The 22,353-nt window shown below is 45.9% G+C and overlaps 1 protein-coding gene across 1 annotated transcript in view; it reads left to right on the forward strand.

The window, feature by feature from the left end:
• The window catches only part of SYK (spleen tyrosine kinase), a 66,098-nt gene that overhangs the window by 15,871 nt on the left and 27,874 nt on the right, over nucleotides 1–22,353 (forward strand). The window contains exons 2-4 of the mRNA XM_015409100.1: nucleotides 14,094–14,542; nucleotides 15,359–15,519; nucleotides 21,516–21,654. Coding sequence (XP_015264586.1) covers nucleotides 14,129–14,542; nucleotides 15,359–15,519; nucleotides 21,516–21,654 — 714 coding nt within the window. The 5' untranslated portion in view covers nucleotides 14,094–14,128. The remainder of the gene's footprint in view (nucleotides 1–14,093; nucleotides 14,543–15,358; nucleotides 15,520–21,515; nucleotides 21,655–22,353) is intronic.

Below are 22,353 nucleotides of genomic sequence, written 5' to 3' on the forward strand. Positions count from 1 at the left end.
AAGCGCTTTTATAAGTCAACAGTTGCGGAGGAAGGTCCAGCGAAGAGAATGGGAGCGATTAAAAGCGAAACCGAAATGAAAAAAAACATTCTCAAAGCTAGTGATCTTTTGAAAAGGCATGAAAAAATGAGGATTTATAGCAGATGATATGAAAGTGTTAACAGCGACCCGAAAGAGGACTGGAAGAAGCCGGAAAGAGAGAAACAGAAGAAGCTCCTCCATAAGATTGGGGATTTAAAAGATGCCAGCACGCGAAGAAGCGACTCTGAATGCACCTTGAAGAAATTTTAATAACAGAAAAACAGAAGAACACTACTAACACACTAACATAGACAATACCTTTAACTGGATTGAAATAAAAAAGAAGTTTGACTGTACACAGAAGAAGCCTAAGAAGATAATTTGGACATTATTAACAGATTAATTTACAAGTTAATATATCACTCAGCTTTCTCTTTCTCCCACTATATACCCTCCTTATTTTTCTATTTAAGTGAAATACCCCTCCTTTTTAGGAGAGTTAATAAAGCCTTTATATATAAAAAAAAGAATAATAAAGCACACCATACATTAATCTACTACTGCTTTGCTTCTTCCAGGGTCTCAGATAAAAGCACAAGCTAATTATTTGGCATTATGGTTACAACTGACTTCTGCTGCTATAGTTTAAGTACTATCTTGTGTTCAAGACATTACTATTCTAATCTGGCTGAACTCAGACATAGTATAAAGTTCAACTTGAAACTTCCATTTACCCTGACAGGTAAAATTTTGGAAATTTGGCTTTATTTGTTGTTGATGTCCCCCCCCCCCCAGCATACAGGGCATGAAAATAAACTACAATTGGAAACAAGTTCTGATTGCCCCTGATGACTAAATGTAGGCGCCTGGATGAATTGGAGTTTGTTCCCCATCTTCAAGCCTCTGTTAAATTTGCAGCTGTGCATATGCGCTGTGGCATCTATGGTCCTAAATGGCCCATAACTTACCAGGCAAGAGGGTGGGCCTTCTTTCTGCTCTACTAGACCAAGCATAATGACTCTTAAGCCACATTGCTGTGTAGACTCTTGGGTTTTTGCAGTAGGACAAAGTGCCAGATTGCTGGAATAAAGATCCAGGATGTGCTTCACATTGGATCACATTACTGAGCCTTTAGTTATATTTAGGGAAGCCTAGAACATTTTTTTCCCTGACTAAGAAACTTAAAAATATCTCAGACTAATGCACCAGTTATCCTGCCCTAGTTTTCTAATGTCAGCTGGGATAAGGTGCACACAAGACTGAAGAAATTATCCCAAATCTTAGATTAATTAGGTATTTTACTGTACAAATCCTTTTCCTTACATTTTTACTTCTGATTCTGATTTTCCTCCTTTCAACTGAGCCTCTAGAGATGAGGGAATCCAAATTTGGAAACCATTTAATTTTTAATAGCAGCGTTTCTTGTTTCGTGTCACTTCTGTTTAGTTCAAGCCTTGTGAGAAAGATTGGATTTGTGTCTTTCTTACTCATCCTAATAGTTTGCAAATTGCATCCTTCCTCTTCTCTAAAAGCTGAAATCCATCTGGAATTGTGCTGCACTGGCATACTTAATAAGAATTTTCTCACATTGAAAAAAATACTCAGAGCATTGGATAGACAGTTATTTTTAGACAGTTCCCTCTTCTTGCAATTAGACTTTTTTTATTCCACAGCTGAGCTGTTCATCTTTGCATATTTCTCTACTAGCACTCTGACATTAGTACCTTCTTAATGTCAGTGTGCAGCATCCTAGAGATATCAGCAGTTTCTTGAGTATTACTATAATTCCATCCATCCCCACCCCCAGGGCATATGTATGGGCCTGAAATTCAAAGATCTACTTTAGGCATGTTCAGACATCCCAGTGGAATTTTGACTTATATAATATCAGAATCCCATATCACAGATTACTTTTAAAATACCTTTTAGTTTTGAAAAGAAGTTTTCTGGTTCTTGCTGTTAGAGAAACATGAGTCCGATGGTCCCTTGGCATTCAGGCTTTTAGGTTTTGTGTGTATATCCTAATTAACTTTCAATTTAATGTAAGAACTGTCTTTTACTTCATTTTCTCTTTCATGTTTCACATTTTAAAGTAATTATGGTGTTTCTGTTACAAATGCTACATAGAAAATGTTTCATAAGAAAAATTTGTAACCCTGCATGTGATCTGTCCTTTTAGAAGAAAGAAAAACACAGTTATATGATTAAACAAATTAGTGCTTGAAGCGTAGCCTTGAGTTTGCACATGAATGCATATGTGTGTGCATGTGCATGCATAAACCTGCTTAGCTTTGTTTTTAAAAGTATATTGAAATGCTATTATTTTAATACACTTCTTCCTTTCAGGTTTTGTTTTTTTAGCTGACAGCATTGGTTGCTGTGCTTCTGTTTTCCATATTTCAGCCTTGTAAATGGCTTTGTACATGTAAAGAATAGCAATTGCCTCCATAATAGCATAAACTTCACAACACAATTGAGAAAGTATTGGTTCTTTTTAAATTTAACTTTTGGGCACCAGTATATAACACAATACTAACAAGTATTTGTAGGCATGAGGGCTATTAACATATAGCTTAAAAACTTTTGTAGGTTTATTTGTCAGGCTGTTTTATCAGTTCCCCAGTTTTCTCTTCTCTACAACTTGCATCCCTTCCTTGATATTGAAATTACTAGTATATTTCTGCCATTATTTTACTCTACAGTTCTCACACCTTTCTAAATGCATTGACTTCAGTAGACTTAGAAGGGTGTTATTCTTTTGGGGATTGTACTGTAATTATACTTAGCAGGAATTTGCCACCAAGCTGTTTACTGACAATGTGTCAAAAATCTTCAAGAGTATACTCAGATTGAAATAAATATACTTAATATTCTAAAAGTAGCCAAATATTTTTATATCTTATATACTGACTTTAAGCGTACTGTAAGAAACTACTTATCTTGATCAGTTTATATGCACCACAGAGTCCATTTTGACTCTTCATCTAGATATTATATGTTTCATAAACATATCATTTATATATCTCCACCCACTGTTGTGGTTGCTCTTTTCCTTGCAATGCAGCTGCTTGTATGCATATATTGATAAGTATAACATACTCATATTACTTGTCTGCAAGTGGTTGTATATAATGAAATATTCTGAAAAAGGTTGCAAAAAACCCACTCTCCCTACAGCTATCTAATGGGATCTTGTACCAATAAGTAAATAACCAGGATCTGTTCTAGTAACCATTTTGTTGCTGCAGCAACACCCATTTTAATACTAGACAACCCAACGATTGGTAGTAGGTTGTTAGTAGTGCTGCAGTTGATCCATCTAAGACTCCTCAAGCCCAAGGAGCTTTGTTCCCAGTTTAGCAAAAAGGAAATGTGGGGTATAAATATTTATTTTTTTTCTTTTTTGACAAGCCTTTATTGGCATACGTATATACATACAATAGGAGATCAGATTAAATATAGATTCAGATTTAATATAGATTGAATAAATAAATTAAAACATTACTAAACAGTGGAGTGGTAGGATAGGGGTCAGATCCACTCTATCAGTTTGTAAGAATTCCACACTTCTCTGTTTGCTGCAGTGCATTCACCTGTTCTGATAGAAAATTACTTTTGGTGAAAACGTGGGTTTGAATGTCCATTACTCACAAGAGGAAACCAAAAGACTGGTTAGATGCTTTCACCTAGACATATCTGTGTACTTAAATGCTGAAGAGCTGAGCACTTGTGGCTTCCTGTGTGAGATTAAAGTAATAATTTTAAAGGATAAACTGTGAACCTTGCATTTTAGAGAAAGCTATGCTGCAAGGGGCTAGGGTGGTGAAGAAAAAACTGGAGAAAACAAAGCCTGCAAACAGAGTTTTGGGCATGGAATAACCCATGGCTGTTTATAATCCAACAGGAGTTACAAAGGTAAAGAACAGTTAAATTAGTGCTGCATACCTAGAAAACCAATAGTATGTATGTTTGAGCTGTAATGAGTGAACGTGCAGACAAGCTTTTAGGCTGTACTCATGTCCAAGAAAAGATACTGTGTAATGTCCAGGAGTGTGAGCCAAGATGATCATGGTTCAAATTGCCATACCTATGAACTTGCAAAATTGTTTTCAGGCAAGCCACTATTTGTCAGCATCAGCTATCCCTCTGTAATGTACAATGTCATCCTATCTTTCATCTGTGAACTCCTTCAGACACTCTATGTATATATAAATGCTTCAGACACTCTATGTATATATAAATGCTTATAGCATGCATCCTGCTATATCCATACAACTCATGGAATGTAAAGGAGCTATTTTTACAGAACTTTCTATACCTTATGTGCATCTATGTGAAGAGTATGGTTTCTATGGATTGTTTTAAATAGCTCCTCAGAAGGTACTGCTTAAAATAGTATGATCATCTTCTGGTCATACTATGACCATCATAGTGACATGCTGTATTTGGCACACTGTGAAACAGACTGGCTTCACTTCACTTCTTCTGTTTAATTCTGGCTAAACCAAACCATGGATAGTGATGCTTAATCATGGTTTGGTGTGATAGCCTCATGACCAATTATAGTTTGCAATCTTCAAGAAAGCTGGAATCCAAAACTGTAGTTTGGTTGGTTTGTAAACCATCGTTATGAGTATTTATTTAAATATTTATCTCCTGCTATTCCATATAAAAGCTTCATGGTAACTTACAATAGAAATAGAAAACCATAAAAAATTAAAAACAAAACTAAAGAAGTGCCAAGTAAAATGCAAGTGAAGAACAGTGTGTCTCTTTGTCATTGAAATGTTTACACCCTGCTTTTCTCCCCAGTGGGGATCCAAAAGTGGCTTACAACATCATTCTCCCCTTTATTTTATCCTTACCCTGTGAGATAGGTTGAGCTGACAGAGACTGATGTTCCCAACATGATCCAGTGAGCTTATTTATTTATTTATTTTATTTAACTTGTATCCTATCCTCTCCCACAAGCAGGCTCAGACTGGATCACAACATAGATATAAATAATAAAACAACATTTTAAAACCATAACAATAAGAATCCTGATTAATCAATTGTGCAGCTCAAAGATCAGATGGGTTAGGGTTAGGGTTACAATTGATGTTGATGATTGCCATCCACACCATAAGGCGATTTAAGGGCAGTTTGGGCAGAAGGGGCCTAAATGAATAGATGCCCGCCAGTTAGCTGAAAGCCTGGCAGAACAACTCTGTTTAACAGGCCCTGTGGAATTGTAATAAATCCCTCAGGGCCCTGATTTCAATTGGGAGCATGTTCCACCAGGCTGGAGCCAGGACAGAGAAAGCCCTGGCCCTACTCGAGGCCAGGTGGGCATCTTTTGGGCTGGGGACTAACAGTCGATGTTCTGCTAAGTGTAAAGCTCTACAGTGCACACATGGAGAGAGACAGTCTCACAGATATGCTGGTCCCTGGCCACATGGGGCCTTAAAAGTTACCACCAACACCTTGAACTGGACCTGGTACTCAATTGGAAGCCGGTGCAATTGGCACAGCACCAGCTGAATGCACACCCCCACAAACATTGCAGTCAGAAGGCACACTGCTGCATTTTGCACCAGCGAGAGTTTCTAGGTTAAGAACAGCCCCACATAGAGTGAGTTGCAGCAGTCTAACCTGGAAGTGACCATTGCATGGATCACTGTAGCCAAGTCCCGGGGGTGGAGAAATAGGAAACATGTAATGTATTGGAATCCTCACATGAATCACCTCATTAGACTCCCATGTTAAGCTTCGAGCCAAGCTAGGGCTCCTCTGACTGAACTTCCTATTGGTCGCTTTGTAACAGCGACCAATCAGAACAGTATTATTCCCTGGGAGGGAAAGACTCCCATTGGTCCTTAACTAAGCAATCTCATTGGTTGTTATTTGTAAATAGGCGTGGCTACATTAGCCCGGTTATGTTTAAAAGGAGCATAGCTCCCACAGTTTCTTGTTCTGGTTTCTAATGCGTTTGAGTGCTTGTTCGTTACTTCAATAAAGCTGAATCACTTGCTGAATCACTCTACGAGTCCTTTGTTAGCGCGATCTAACAATTGGCGACGAAGGTGGGATCTTAGAGCAGGTAGGCAGCCCTGCGAACATCCACACTTCGGACTCGGAAGAAAGCGAGCAGAGCACAGCAGCCGATCCGGCGGAGGCGCCACCAGCTCCGGTGCCCAAGTCTCCCACGATGGCTGGAAGCCAGAAGTTCGAGTGCTTCGAACCCTCCTCAGAAGACTGGGACTCCTACCTATCCAGGTTCGAGTTCCATCTGGAAACGCATGACATTACCGACGAGGCGAAGAAGCGGGCGTGCCTCCTGAGTTCCTGCGGGAAGGGAACCTTCGACATAGCCAGGTCGTTGATGGCCCCAACGGATATGAAAACTGTCTCCTACGCTGACATCACAAAGAAGCTTAAGGCCCATTTTTCCCCACAACCATCGGAGATCGCCTGCCGGCACGCTTTTTACAAGCGGAACCAGGCCGGAGGCGAGACCATCGCAGATTTCGTGGCGGCCCTTCGCAAAGCCGCACGACCATGTAATTTCCACAACGTGGAGGAAGCCCTCAGAGACCGTCTCGTCTGCGGTCTCAAAGATGAAAGGCTGCAACAGAGGCTGTTCGCCCGCACCACCCTGACCTGGGCAGTGGCCTACAAAGAGGCCGTGGCCGCGGAAGCAGCGGAGAAGTCCACAAAGGAGGTCCGCCAGCGGGTGGCAGAGCCCAGTATACACGCTCAACGAGACAGCGAGGGCGAAGACGCGGATGATGACGTCAACGCGGTTCGAGGCAAGCGGACCCCAGCGAAGACTACCAACGTCAAGCCTTGCTCCGGTTGTGGCGGGAAACACCAGCGCGACTCCTGTTGGGCTCGTGATGTCGACTGCAGAGCGTGTGGGCGGCGTGGTCATCTGGCCAGAGTCTGCAGATCAGCAAAGAAGGATCCCTCAACTAACAACCGGTCAGCGCAGAGGGGCACTCCAGTCAGCACCCAAGGCAAGACCCGTTCCTCAGCATCGGAAGCAAGCTGCCAGTTGACGGCGACCTTGTCGAGCGCATCGGCCGTAAATCGCACCAGCAGCCAGGGCAAGATCACCGTGACTCCACTCCTCGACGGCCGACCCTGTACAATGGAGGTGGACTCAGGATCGTCCGTGACGGTGATTTCTGCCGCGTCCTGGCGCCAGTTGTTCCCGAACCGAAGCCGGCGGCGGCTCCAGCCTGCGGGAACCAGAGTGTCCGACTTCCAGGGCAACCGAATTCCCTTGGCCGGACGGGACTCTGTTACTGTTGAGTATAAGGGGAAATGTGTTAAACTGTCATTCCTGATTGCAGAGGGAGACCGGGTTAACCTGCTAGGGTTAGATTGGTTTGAGCCATTGGGCATTGGTATTTCTGGGATTAACAGGATGTCTGAAAATAAATGGGGCATGCTGTACGACCTGTTCCCTGATGTATTTGCCGAAGGGTTGGGGAGGTACAAGGGCCCCCCGGTTGCGTTTGACTTAGATCCGTCAGTCAAACCTATTAGGTTGAAGTATCGGAAAGTACCTGTGTCTCTCAAACATAAGGTGGAAAAAGAGATTGACAAACTAGTTGAGCAAGGGGTTTTAGAGCCAGTACCATACAGCAAATGGGAGACCCCGATCGTAACCCCTGTCAAATCAGATGGGTCCATACGACTATGCGCCGATTACAAATGTACGATTAACAAGGCGCTGCAGCAACATTCGTACCCGGTCCCGGTAATAAGCCACATTTTGGCTTCCCTGGGGGGTGGCAAGATTTTCGCCAAATTTGACCTGGCCCAGGCATACCAGCAGTTGCCTGTCACCCCGGAGGCTGCCGAGGCCCAAACAATTGTAACCCACCAAGGGGCTTTTAAAGTGAACAGGCTGCAATTCGGGGTCAACGTAGCACCTGGGATTTTTCAGGGCCTCATGGAACGTCTACTAAGGGGGGTACCTGGCACAGTGCCCTATTTTGACGACGTGCTGATTGCGGGCGGGTCTGAACAGGAACTACTGGACCGGGTTAAAGAGGTCCTCAGGCGTTTTCAAAATGCCGGTCTCAGAGTTAAGCGCTCAAAATGCACGCTCGGGGTGGAAAGTGTGGACTTCCTGGGGTTTCGCATTGACGCAGAGGGAGTCCACCCCACGGATGAGAAGGTATCTGCAATCCAAAACGCCCCCAGGCCGGTGAGTAAGAAGGAGCTCCAATCCTTTTTAGGACTCCTGAATTTTTATCATGCGTTTTTACCGCATAAGGCATCAGTGGCGGCCCCTTTGCACGCGCTTTTGCACAAGGAGGCAAAATGGAAGTGGGGGCAGGCCGAGGAAAAGGCTTTTGTGGGAGTCAAGGAGCTGCTGACATCTAATGCCGTACTCACGCATTATGATGAACACAAGCTCCTGGTGTTAGCTGCTGACGCTTCACCTTTTGGAGTAGGCGCAGTTTTAAGCCATCTGATGCCTGATGGGAGCGAAGCGCCTATCGCTTTTTATTCTAGATCACTATCTGCGGCAGAGCGGAACTATGCCCAGATAGACAAGGAGGGTCTGGCGTTGGTAGCGGCTGTCAAAAAGTTCCATGATTTTATTTTTGGCAGACGATTTTTGCTGGTCACTGACCACAAGCCGCTACTGGGGATTTTTGCGCCCGATAAGCAATTGCCAAATATCATGTCCCCACGCATGCTTAGATGGGCGATATTTTTGCAGGCTTACGATTTTGACTTAGAGCACCGGCCTGGGAAAGCGATTGGGCATGCGGATGCCCTCAGCCGGTGCCCGGTGCCGGACATTGGCGCAGACCCTGCCCCCGCCTGTGAGGTCTTGGCAATTGAGGAGCTTCCTCGACCCCCGGTATCATCCAGGGACATTGCAGCACACACGGCCAAGGATAGCGTGCTGTCCCGAGTATTAAACTGGGTTTGGAGGGGGTGGCCGGTTGGAAGCGTTGAACCGGAGTTCGGCCCTTACAAAAGCCGTCAAAATGAACTATCCATTTCTAAGGGCTGTGTATTATGGGGGAACAGGGTGGTGGTTCCTGACAAACTCAGGACGAGAGTGTTAGAGTCGCTGCACGAGGGTCACCCCGGTATGGTACACACCAAAGCGTTGGCCAGAGGGTATGTCTGGTGGCCGGGGCTGGACAAAGAGATCGAAGAATGGGTACGAGGGTGTCCCAAATGCCAGCAAGTCAGACCCGATCCCCCACAAGCTACACCCCAAGGCTGGGAGTCATCTGGTAAACCCTGGGCCAGATTGCATATAGATTTTGCTGGCCCTCTCCAAGGGCAAATGTTCCTAATTGTGGTGGACGCTATGTCCAAATGGCTGGAGGTCGTGCATATGAAATCGACCACATCACTTGCTGTGATCCATGCGCTCCGCCGACTTTTTGCCACCCACGGGTTGCCTGACGTCATCGTCAGTGACAACGGGCCTCAATTTGTGTCTGAGGAATTTAGGCTCTTCCTCACGAGTAATGGCATACGCCAAATGACTTCGGCCCCTTTCCATCCGGCATCTAATGGCCAAGCCGAACGGATGGTCAGGACGGCCAAAGAGGCCCTGGGTAAAATGGACGAAGGGGACTGGAGCCAGAGGCTGGGCTCCTTTCTTTTGCTGCAGCACACCACCCCCTGTAGTGCTACAGGCCGTAGTCCGGCCGAATTGTTAATGGGGCGGAGACTCACGACCCGTTTGAACCGAATGCACCCAGACCTCACTGAAGAGCAATCCGAGCGTACCACGGCGCAACCGAAGGTGCGCATGTTTGAAAAAGGGGACAAGGTTTTCGCACGAAATTATGCAAACGGGCACTTATGGCTTCCTGGGGTTATATCCGACTCTGTGGGTACTCGAATGTATGTGGTGCAGTTAGCTGACGGTCGAATATGGCGGCGCCACATAGATCAGTTAAGGAGACGTTGGGCTAGGGACAGCGCTGACTCTCCGACGGCTGAATCCCCTGATGTCGAGTGGACACCCCCAGAGCAGGCGGTGAGTACCGAACTGCCCGGTACTGTCCCCGAGTCAGGGCAGACCCCTGTGTGCGGGGCTGAAACCCCAGTAGAGTTGGTGCCTGAACCAGGCTGTATTGAACCCCACACTGGCTCACAACCTTGTGTGCCCATAGCGCCTGCACCGCTTCGCAGGTCTCAGCGTGAGCGGCGAGCGCCATCGTACTTGACTGATTATGACTGCAATAAAGTATTTGGTATTGACTAATGTATGCATTATCGATCAACTGTAAATATTTTAAACGATGGTGTTGTCTTAACTTAGGGGGGAGGAATTGTAATGTATTGGAATCCTCACATGAATCACCTCATTAGACTCCCATGTTAAGCTTCGAGCCAAGCTAGGGCTCCTCTGACTGAACTTCCTATTGGTCGCTTTGTAACAGCGACCAATCAGAACAGTATTATTCCCTGGGAGGGAAAGACTCCCATTGGTCCTTAACTAAGCAATCTCATTGGTTGTTATTTGTAAATAGGCGTGGCTACATTAGCCCGGTTATGTTTAAAAGGAGCATAGCTCCCACAGTTTCTTGTTCTGGTTTCTAATGCGTTTGAGTGCTTGTTCGTTACTTCAATAAAGCTGAATCACTTGCTGAATCACTCTACGAGTCCTTTGTTAGCGCGATCTAACAAAACAAGTTGCCAAACCAGTTGAAGATGTTAAAAGGCTGATTTGGCAGCATTGTTGACCTGGGCCTCCATAGTTAATGAGGCATCCAGTATCACTTTTAAACTCCTCACCCTTGGTGTTGGCACTGACCGTACCCCATTAAGGGTTGGGAGCAGAATTCCCAAGTCTAGCCTGCACCCCCCCCCCAATTCAGGAAAAGGACCTCCATCTTAGATGGATTTAATTTCCATGGCAGACTAACGTTTCAAATCTTGGGTTCCCAGAACTTAGTCCAGCACTCTAACTACAGTACCACACTGACCTATGGAGCAATCCTAAACATGTTTACATAAAAGTAAGTCCTGTTTTATTTAATGGGGTTTGGTCCCAGGAAAGTGTCCTTAAGATTGTGGTCTTATTAATTTAAAAATACAGAAGCAGCAATTAAGACAATAATTTAAAAGCTTTGAACAGTAGAAGTTTTAACTTAGTGCTGAAAAAATATAGGTATTATCCCAGTGTGGTTGAACTGAAATGTTGAACAAGGATCTGAAAGTCCTGATGCAAATCTTACACCACCTGGAAGTTTGCTTGGTGTCCCTGGGCCAGTGACTCTCAACTTAACCTGCTTCACTTTGCTGCTATGAAGATAAAATGGAGACTCATGCCTGGAGTTCCTTGGGGACGGATAGGATCAAATGATTCTATCTGGGGCTGTATCTAGCAGCATCTCCCATAGATGAAGATTCTCTTTTTGAGGAAAGTGTGATTTTGTCTGGATCAGAATGAGCTTACTTCCCGAAACTATTGAAACATGCTCTTAACCTTGAGACATCATTTTGCTGTTCTGCCATATCTCCAGATGAAAAGGAGAAGCAGAGCTAGATATCATCACCATATTGTCAGTTTGATCATTTGGAGCAGTCTCCAGAAACCAGACTGAAACGGATAAAAACAGTCTCCTCCAAAGCCTCTGAAGTTTAGTTACCACCTCCTTGACAGGTGGTGAGGGGATGGGAAGATTAGGCAACTAGTTTTGTCTTACAATGGCTTGTCTCTCCAAGGTCGGGGACAGAGGGTGGCGGTAGGGGAACAGACATCCCAGAGGTACCCGCTGGTTTGCGGGGTTCCTCAAGGGGTGGTGTTATCCTCGATGGTATTTAACATGTACACGCGCCCCCTTGCCCAGATTGCCTGGAGGCACAGGCTAGGGTGTTACCAATACACAGACAACACCCAGCTATATCTGTTGCTGGACAGCCAGTTCAACTCTACCCCAGATGACCTGGAGCGGGCGTTTCAGGATGTGGCAGGCTGGCTTAGGCTGAGCGGACTGAAATTGAATCCAACGAAGATGGAGGTCCTGTGCCTGCCGGAGCGGTCCGGAGGTAGGGATCCCACTACTGACCTTCAATGGGGCACCATTGGTGCCAGCGCCGAGGGTCAGGAGTTTGGGAGTGCTCCTGGATGCCACCTTAACAATGGAGGCCCAGGTAGCAGCCACTGCCAAGTCAGCCTTTTACCATCTACGGCTGATCAAGCAGTTGGTTCCCTTCCTCGAACACAACGGCCTGGCAACAGTGATCCAGGCTGTGGTCACCTTGAGGTTAGACTACTACAACGCTCTCTACATGGGGCTGCCCTTGTCCCAAATTTGGAAGCTGCAGCTGGTGCAAAATGTGGCAGCCAGGATGTTGATGGGTCTCTCCATACGAGATCACATCCAGCCTGTGCTGAAGGCATTGCACTGGCTGCCAATAGCATACCGGATTTGTTTCAAGGTGCTGGTTTTGACCTTTAAACCCTATATGGTCGGGGGTGCCTACCTGAGGGACCGCCTTTCCCCATATGTGCCCCAGAGAGCTCTGAGGTCGGGACTCAACATCGCCTGACTGTCCCTGGCCCGAAAGATGCCAGACTGGCCACTACAAAAGCTAGGGCATTTTCAGTGGCGGCTCCACACTGGTGGAATGAGCTCCCAGAGGACATTAAGGCCCTGCAGAACCTTCTACAGTTCCGCAGAGCCTGTAAAACGGAGCTCTTCCACCAGGCATTTGATTAGGAGCCACCACTGATGAATGAACCATCGTAGATTGAGCAAAAGAACCATTGTAAACTGAACAGGCCACAGCCCTATATTACTACGCTGGACATGGCCTTTTCTTATTGGACCATGTATAGATATCTGTATATTGCCGCCATCTATATATATTAGCACCTTATGTAATTGTCTTTTAATTGTGAATTTTTACTGTATTTATTGGTTTTATTGCATTTTAACTCTGTAAGCCACTTTGAGCCAGTGCTGCACCGGCAAGGCGGGATATAAATTGAAATTAATAAGTAAATAAATAAATAAATTAGAATCTTGGTTAATGAGAGTTTCTTAAGGAATAATCTCATGACCACCTTCTTTACAGTGTCCCTCTTAGTGAAGTTTTAACTGTATGTTAACTGAATTGGTCTTTCCTCCCCTGTTGGATATCATCAACCAAGAAGGGCAAATGTCAAGCAAACAACTGGAGGCTCCATCTCTCCAAATATTCTGTCCACATCTCCAGACTGCAATATCTGAAATTCATCAAAATAAATTGGATCGAGCAGGGTTTTTTTAAATAACATCATGTAATTGTAAGTGCCTTCAAAATGGCATCTGTCAGATCAAATGTGATTTTTACGAGCAACATTTTTCACAAATAAGTCACAGTGATGTGTTGGGCGGTTTGCTAAGTGCCTACATCTTAAAATGTGACATGAAATGGGGCCACAATGTTAAGAATGGGGTTGTATGCCTCCTCACCATTTCCATCACTGAAAATACCAATTCCAAATACATACTGCCCCAGCTGCTTAAAGCCCAGTGATGGGAAAATAGCTGATCACAATATGGTTACTTGTATTTTCCCCTCTACCTCAGTTTAAACATATCCCTAAAAGGTTAAATATAACCATTTCCATCTTGTGCAATGAGGAAAGTCAACCTCCCCTTCTGAGATCTGCAAATCTGATTAGACTGCCCCTTCTGTAGTTGTTTTTGGGTACAATTACATATCTGGAATTCTAGTCCTTGAATTCCACCATCAGTAATTTCCAGTAATTTCACCCTTAGACTGCCAGAGCCGAATTGCTTTTGTGTTTTCAGAGGCTTAGAAAGGTGTAACTCTGGGGTTCAGTTCATATATTGCCACAGTATTATGGTAGTCACAAAAATGCTGCTTTCTGTAATTCAGTACCATACTTCTTTGGTAACATATGAAATTCTTATTAAGTGGTATATCCCACCTTATGAGCCCTCACAAAGACCTCAAAGTAGCTTAAAATAAAAATATATAATGTTTGTGTGTGTATATGCTAACTGTATTAAATTTAACTACTTTTCTTTTACCTTGTGAAATTGTTTCTCCTCAGACTTCTATTTCTTTTTGCCTTCCAGGTACACATTAATTGCAACAGGATTTTAAGAAAAAAATGGCCAGTAGTAATGCTAATTCTAACAGTCACCTTCCCTATTTCTTTGGCAACATCACACGGGAAGAGGCTGAAGATCACCTCATGCAAGGAGGGCTGAGCAATGGATTGTACCTACTGCGAAAGAGCCGGCACTTTCTGGGAGGCTATGCCTTATCCCTGGTTTATGATGGCAAGGTTTATCATTACACCATTGAGGGGGAAATGAATGGCTCTTATGCCATTGCAGGAGGAAGGTCTCACAGAAGTCCAGCAGAACTCATTAACTACCACTCAGATGAAGTTGATGGTCTTGTTTGTCTTCTCAAGAAACCCTACAATCGACCACCAGGAGTGGAACCAAAAACAAGTCCATTTGAGGACTTAAAGGACAATCTGATCAGGGAATATGTCAAACAAACATGGAACCTAAAGGTAATTCTAGCTGGGGGTTTTATGTGTTTGTTTGTTTTTGGTACATGGTATACAAAATGAGGTAAGGAGAAGGAAGGAAGGATGGAAAGGCATAAGGGGCACAAAAAATGTTCAGGTGTCAGTGGTGAATTTTACAATCAATAAAAATGCCCTTCTAGTTGTCTCTTCCTCTCTTTTCTCAATAGTTGGTAAGTAAATGTCATACTATTCTGCAAATATAAAACAGAAGCTAATTTCTTCTCTCAATCCCTGACCAAGAAAGCACTAGTGAGCCTCATTATTCAGTGAGCATTCCTGGATGATGGGTTTGCTTGCAGGCTTCTTGCTTCTATTTAATATATTAGGTTGATCAGCATATTTAATGTTTGTATTTTTAGCATACCCCTTTTGAAGTGTTCTCACTTATTTTGCAACTCATTGTGATTCATGTTAATTTTGTTAAGCCATGTACTTTGTGCACTATGATTTCAGATATTCCTGAGGCAGTTACTTCTCCTATATCCAGAGCTTGCTTTTTTCTTTTTTCTTTTAAGAAACAGGGGTGTCAGAACTCTCAAGAGGGAAATGAAGTTTTCAATCTATATACTGAAAACTCATTAACTTTTATAAACATTTTTAAAAGAATATTGTCAAAGAGGTTCGGAACACCTTTCCAGCGAGTTCCCCCAGAAAAGAAGTCCTGCATATACTATAAACAAAATATTTTGGATACGTCCAAGCCATTCAGCTCTTTGCTGAGCTTCTAGAACTGTTTACATTATATTCTTAAAGAAAACAGTGTAACTTACTTATTTTTCCATTCTGTTCACTGTGCAGGGCTATGCCTTGGATCAAGCGATTATTAGTCAGAAGCCACAGCTAGAGAAATTGATTGCTACAACGGCACATTTGAGGATGCCCTGGTTCCATGGGATGATATCTCGAACTGAATCAGAGCAACGCATTCTTCTAGGGACAAGGACCAATGGGAAATTTTTGTAAGTAAACATTTTTCCACTATATGATCTGAAGAATGATAGAAGAACCGCATAGTGCTTTGTGACACACAGCTTTTTAAGAATTACAGAATTTAGTAAAATATCTTTATGTGTATGCATATCTATCTAACCTTGTATCTATTGATTTTGTGGCTTGTTAGAATTGACATTCCTGTGGAGTACCAGATCCCGACAACTTTGCCTCATAAAAGAAACAGAAAAGACACAAATAAATTCCTATCCATACAAATGGCCTCTGAAGTAAAACAGTTTTTATAACCTTCTTCAAGGTTTTGTAAAGAAGAAATCTTACATACCACCAAAGGGACCTTGATCCATAGATATAGGGTTGCCCACTCCCAGGTCCCAGTGGGGGTACCCCCGGATTTTTGGGGTTTCAGCCCACTGCTGGCCATCCCCAAACAGCCAAATCCATGATGCAATGTTGTCACTCGGAAGTGACATCATCACATTGGGGACATCATGGGGATGCTCTTGTTTGAAGGGAAAACTCTATGGTAAATTTGGCCTAAAACCATAGAGTTTTGCCCTCAGACCAGAGCGTCACTGCATGACTTCACCGATGTGATGACATCACTTCATTTGGCAGGGGAGAGGGAGGCTGGGACGCACTGCTGTGCTGCCTCCCTCCCTCCTCTCTCTTTCTTCCCCAGAAAAGTATCTGGCCATGGGGGTGGGGGTGGATGAGCTTACCACCTGATGCCCTGCCTACCTTGGATGGTAACTTTAATTAGTGCCCCTGGCACCCTGGTTGCCCCCCATGAAAGAATTCCTGGCTACGGGGCTGCCCAGAACACCCCCTAAATCCCCCCGCTGGTGCAGCAAGGGGACCTGGCAACCCTACATAGGTATGAAATATGTCCAGCTGTGCTACGCTGAAACAGCACCTTCAGCAAACAGATACCATATATCCCAGGTCAGTCCTAGAGCTCTCCAATAGCACTTTTGTCTTGTCACAATTAAGCTTCAGTTTATTAGCCCACATCCTCCTGAAAACTACCTCCAGGCACTGGTTCCGGGTTTCTACAGCCTCCTTGGGATACACTGGAAATGGGAGATAGAAATGAGTATCATTGGCTTATGGGTGACAGTCCAACCCAGATCTCTGGATGACCTTACCCAGTGGCTTTGTGTAGATGTTGAAGAGCATGGAACCCTGTGGGTCTCCTAAGCCAAAGGCCACGGTACTGAGCAGCAGTCCCCTATTGCCACCTCCTGAAACTTACCTTCCAAAAATATATATCACATCTTCTGGGTAAACTAACTGTAGAAGAGTGATAAGTCTTGCTGATAGCTGACAGACTCCTTTCTGTATCTTGGTGTCTATACCACCTAGGGTCTTAAGTATAATTTTAAGAATAGTATTCTTGAATGTGAATGAACTGAGGATGATCTGACCTCCTGTAGGCACTCTAGTTCATCTTACAGCCACAACTCCTTGCCCATAGTCATGTGAGAGCTAAATGACGGACTGGAATCAGTGATTTGTCATAACTTTGTTTTCTCTTTGTGAACTGGATAGCATATGTTTCTTTGTCTAAAGGCAGTAGACTGTAATAGACTCTGCCGTATTTCACTCACATCCATGATAAAGCAAATGTTGCTGTTCCGTTGTTTTATATGTGGCTTCATCTCACTTGACAAGTTCTAAATGACATGGATTTCTTTATAATTGAATAAATTAACTGCAAATATCTCTCCCCCACCCCAACTTTGGGGGGTTTTTTATTAACATTTTGCCTTTTGGGTGCTTTCCATCTCCTTTGTCCATTTCCTCCTTCTTTTAGCAGCTGAGACAGGCTGTTAAGAAATGCATAGTACTTTATTATCTAAGAAGCTTGGAAAAGTCTTGACTCGATCACTTATGTTTTCTGCTGCTTTTTTCAGGCAGCATAAAAAGCAATAGATTTTCTTCTAAATTGAATTCTGCAATGTACAAACACTTTTCAAATGAGGTACACTCATGGACAAAACCCCCTTGAAATCTCCCTTATAAATAAAAGCCGGATGGTAGTGGTACTTCTCTAGAACATTCCACACGCTCCGGAATTGGTTGGCGCCCTGGTGTGTCACTCACAGGGTGTCTCTCTCCATTCGCTGTGCTGCTGCCTGTGTGGGTGTCCTCCTGCCCACGGAGGCAGCGACCATCCTTTTGCCCTCAGTTTCCTTCGAACCGCGGCCCGGGCCGGGTGCTCCACTGGCCAGACACATTCACTCGGCCTGCAGGCCCCAGACATGGCCATGCCACCGCTGCTGAGCCGCAGCAGCCAGGAGCCGCCACCAGCCAAGAGGAGGCCCAGGCCGACATGCGCTGGCTCCACCCAGCCACCTGGAAAGGCACCGGGGGTGGCCAAGCAGGGAGGTGGCAGCAATCCGTTCCCTCGCACCTCCCCCGTGCGGTCTGTGGATGAGGGGAGATGGCGCCGTGCCACCACACCTGAGGCTGGCCGGGAAGCCAGGCCCAGCCTGTCCCGTCGCCCCGTGGCGAGGACGGACGAGGCCTGGTGGCTTGGCCCGCCGGGGCCTCGAGCTTGCGGAGGGAGGGTCGAGGAGAGGGGTCCGGGGAAGGAGACGCAGGCCCGCAGCTGGCCGGCCGAGCTGCCGCCCATTGCAGGGAGAGGGACGAGCCTGGTCCACTTGCCCCGCTGGGGCCTCACTCAGCCGAGGGTGGCGGCGGGAGCGGCCAACCCAGGCGCCTTGACTCGCCGAGGCCTCGACCCCACGGGGGGGGACTGTGGACTGATTCCCTGAGGTGGGGCCTCGCGCCCATTGTAGGGAGAGGGGTGACTCTGGCCGGCTTCCCCCACCAGCGCCTCGAGCGGGCGGGGGTGCCAGGGGGAGGGGGAGGCCAGGCGGCTTGGCCCACTGGAGCCTCGACGATGCGGGGCAAGAGGGCAGAGGACAGGGGGCTAGGGAAGGAGACGCGGGCCTGCAGCCACCCACCTGAGCTGCCACCCATTGCAGCTGCCGCCCATTGCAGACGAACAAACCTGGTCCGCTTGCCCCGCTGGGGCCTCGCTTGGCCGGGGGTGGCGGCAGGAACACCCAACCCAGGCGCCTTACCCGCCGGGGCCTCAACCCCATGGGGGGGAGTGCAGGCTGCTTCCCCGGGTCGTGGAGACCGGGAAGTGGATGGCGCCCTGAGCCTGGCTCACACCCTTTGCGGGAAGAGGGGCGAGCCTGGCCAGCTTCCCCCGCCGGCACCTCGATCATTTGGAGATGGCGGGGGAACAGATGAGGCCAGGCAGCTTGGCCCGCCGGAGCCTCGACTGCGCGGCAGGAGGGCCAAGGAGAGGGATCCGGGAAAGGAGACGCGGGCCTGCAGCCGGCCGCCCAAGTTGCCGCCCACTGCAGGGAAACGGATGAGCCTGGTCCGCTTGCCCTGCTGGGGCCTTGCTCGGCCAGGGGTGGTGGCGGGAGCGGCCAACCCAGGCGGCTTGACCCGCTGGGGCCTCGACCCTGTGAGGGGGAATGTGGGTTGCTTCCCCAAGTTGGGGGGTCAGGAAGTGGGTGGTGCCCTGCGCCCAGCTGGGCTCGCACCCATTGTGGGGAGAGGGGCAAGCCTGGCCGGCTTCCCCCACTGGCGCCTCAATCGGGCGGGGGTGCCGGGGGGAGGGGCGATGCCAGGCGCCTTGGCCCGCTGGAGCCTCGACCGTGTGGGTCATGACGGCCAGCTTTGTCCTGAGGGGGCCAGATGGAGACGGCGACCCACGTCCAGGCTACCACCCCGTTGTCTTCAGTTCCACAATGGGCATTCTTCCTAGTTAAGGATAAACAATAGAATGAAGCCATATTTTAGAATGATGTGTTTTTATAGTATATAAATCATGTGGGCAAAAGGAAATATTTCTTTACACAGAGAGTGATTAAAAAGTGGAATTCATTGCCAGAATTGGCACAAGGTATTGGCATAAGGTATAGATAGGAACTCTCAGACTGGGGCAAGTGATGCTCTGTATTCTTGGTGCTTGGGGGGGGGCAACAGTGGAAGAGCTTCTAGTGTCCTGGCCCCACTGGTGGATCTCTAGATGCCACCTGGTATTTTTGGCACTGTGTGACAGAGTGTTGGACTGGATGGGCCATTGGCCTGATCCAGAGGTTCCCAAACTTATTTGTCCCACCGCCCCCTTTTCAGAAAAAAAAATTACTCAGTGCCCCCCTGGACATCTACCTTCAAGAAGTGGACAAAAAGATGCAGTTTGTGGATCTACACCTGAATCGTTCCGACCCACCTGGATCGTTCCAGCACCCCCAAGGGGGTGGTTTTGCCCACTTTGGGAACCAGTGGCCCTGATCCAACATTGGCTTCTCTCATGTTCTTATGCAGAGGATGTAGTAATGGCCCCAGACACTGACAGCTTTAAAAGAGGATTAGATAGATTAATAGATGATAGGTCTACTGGCATTTACTGCCCATGGTGACTGAGGAGAATGCCCATGTTCAGAGGCAGTCAGCCTCTGAATCCTAGTGCCAGGAGGCAACATCAGATGAAGGTCTCGGCTTCTATGCCCTCTGGTTGGCCAGAGGAACTGGTTAGCCACTGTGTGAGACAGGATGCTGGACTAGATGGACCACTGGTCTGTTCCAGCAGGGCTCTTCTTGTGTTCTTATATGGGGTCATGAGAATTTGTGAGTTATTCTCTGTTCCAAAAATATTTTAGTACTAGGGAGGTCTTTTCTGTGGTGATGAAATCCTATTGAAATAAGGCTTATTTCATAACAATTATATGCACAGTAGAAAGGATGTTTTATCACATCTTAACTGAGGAAGTGAGAATCTAGAAAAGATCCATACTGCATCCATAATCCTGTGGCTGGGTACCATGAAAAGTATGAAGAGGACATTCAGCTTTCCTTAATTCAGAAGTCAATGAGATGAAATTATTACCTGCCTGTAGTTTTGACTTTATCTCATTCAAGAAAAACAGCAGCATTTCACCATGGGATGGTGTTCTTGACTCGACAGGTTCTGTTTTTTTTTAAAAAAAGATCATCTATATAATCAAGCCAAATAACAACTACCAATTTGTTCAAAATGTCCTTAGAAAGTCCTCTGGTAGTATGGCAGGCAGAATGCCAACCAGGAAGATTGATGGAAGGAAACTGGCACTGCTGTGGACTGCTTCAAAAATGTTCACGTTCCCATATAGAAAGCTTACTAATGCACTTGGACTACATTTTTCTGTTATTTTTCCAGTCAAAATATATCAAAGTGTAGTTTACAGTTATAAAATAACATTCCTTATTCTGCTCAGAGTATCCAAATGATCTGGTGTGATCAATAACTTTAATCTGGCACTTAACAAAACACTAATATATAATCATTATAGAAACCTGTAAACCACTAATCCAGTAATTTGAATGATGGGTACCTCCATGTGTGTACTTCCATATTCAGAGGAAAACTGAGCAGCAACTTTATAGTGAAGGCAGCAGACTGGGGCGGGGGGGAACAACATAGACATCTATATTCTTATAGAAAGGTGTTAGTCTACTATAGAAAAACAATATAGATGCCATGCCAGTGGCACCTTAAATACTGACAAAATTTATTCCAGCATGGACATTCATGAATCATAGCTCACTTCTTCAGATGCAATAGAAAGAAAGAAAATAATTTCCCTCATATTGTATCATCTGGATTCTTAGCCGGATTCTTAGCCATTTAGTAGATAATTGTATCTTTTCCTCTCAGCTCTGCCTCTTCTGTTGAAAGTCAGTGAGGAAAAAGCTGAGAAAGAGTCCATCATGGTTTGTTTGGTGGGAAGTACACAATAACAATCTCCAGCAGATATACAAAAAGCTGAAAGTGATACAAAAAAAATCACAGTGAGGAATGGCAGCAATACACAGCTAATGATGGACAATGTGAGGGTATGGTTTTAGCCTTGCTGCTAGTCCCATTTTGTCTCCTTAAGCATGTTTGTCCCTCTCCTCCCCCCAACTAACTTTTGACTTGGATTTGCTTTTGCAGAATCAGGGAAAAAGACATCAGTGGATCCTTTGCTCTCTGTCTTCTGCATGAAGGAAGGGTGGTTCATTACCGCATTGATAAGGACAAGAGGGGAAAGCTCTCAATCCCAGAAGGAAAGAAATTTGATACTCTCTGCCAGGTTTGTCAAATTTCAATCACTCAGCTGTTAATTTGCACACTGGTTCCAGCCATTTGCAAACAAAGCAAATTCACAGAAATGATCTTTGTCACATATCCCTTCTCAGTGCAACCTCCTTACACCCCTGAAAAGCTGCTTCTGTAGGTCAGGATTCTTGGGAATGGTATGCTGTACATGAGGCTGTTGCAAGAAAAAAAATGGTAGAAATCACTCTCCCTGTTCTTGTATAAGCTCTTCTGCAAATAGAGCAGGAACTTGCACTTGAATATATGTGGTATTGCTGCCAATTTCCCCTTTATACTGGCATCTCACAATATTCCTGAGGCTCCTTTAACTTATTACAGGCTCCGGTCACACAGGCAGGAAAGTGCGCGGGGGGGGGGGAGCGTGGCTGTTAGCCTGGGGCAAACTAACGCATTGTTGCGCGAGCAGACGTCTGGTGGAGGTCCCATAGAGGTCCCGTGTATTGGTGGGAGGTGCCGACCACACGACCATGTGGCAAAGAAGCGGCTGAAACAGACTACATGTCCCAGAAGGTCACTCGGGGGGGAGGAGAAGGGAGAAACGGACGTGGCCAAGGGGTGGGGAAGAGGGAGCTTGAGTCCTGACAATGGAACCGAAAGACAGGTCCCCCGGAGGGGGGGGTGTCGCCGCTCTGAGCGACTCCCAAGCTGTCTTCCGTGCGGCTCCTGGGGACGG

Source organism: Gekko japonicus, unplaced genomic scaffold (genome assembly GCF_001447785.1).
Source record: "Gekko japonicus isolate JY-2015 unplaced genomic scaffold, Gekko_japonicus_V1.1 scaffold71, whole genome shotgun sequence".
Taxonomy (NCBI): domain Eukaryota; kingdom Metazoa; phylum Chordata; class Lepidosauria; order Squamata; family Gekkonidae; genus Gekko; species Gekko japonicus.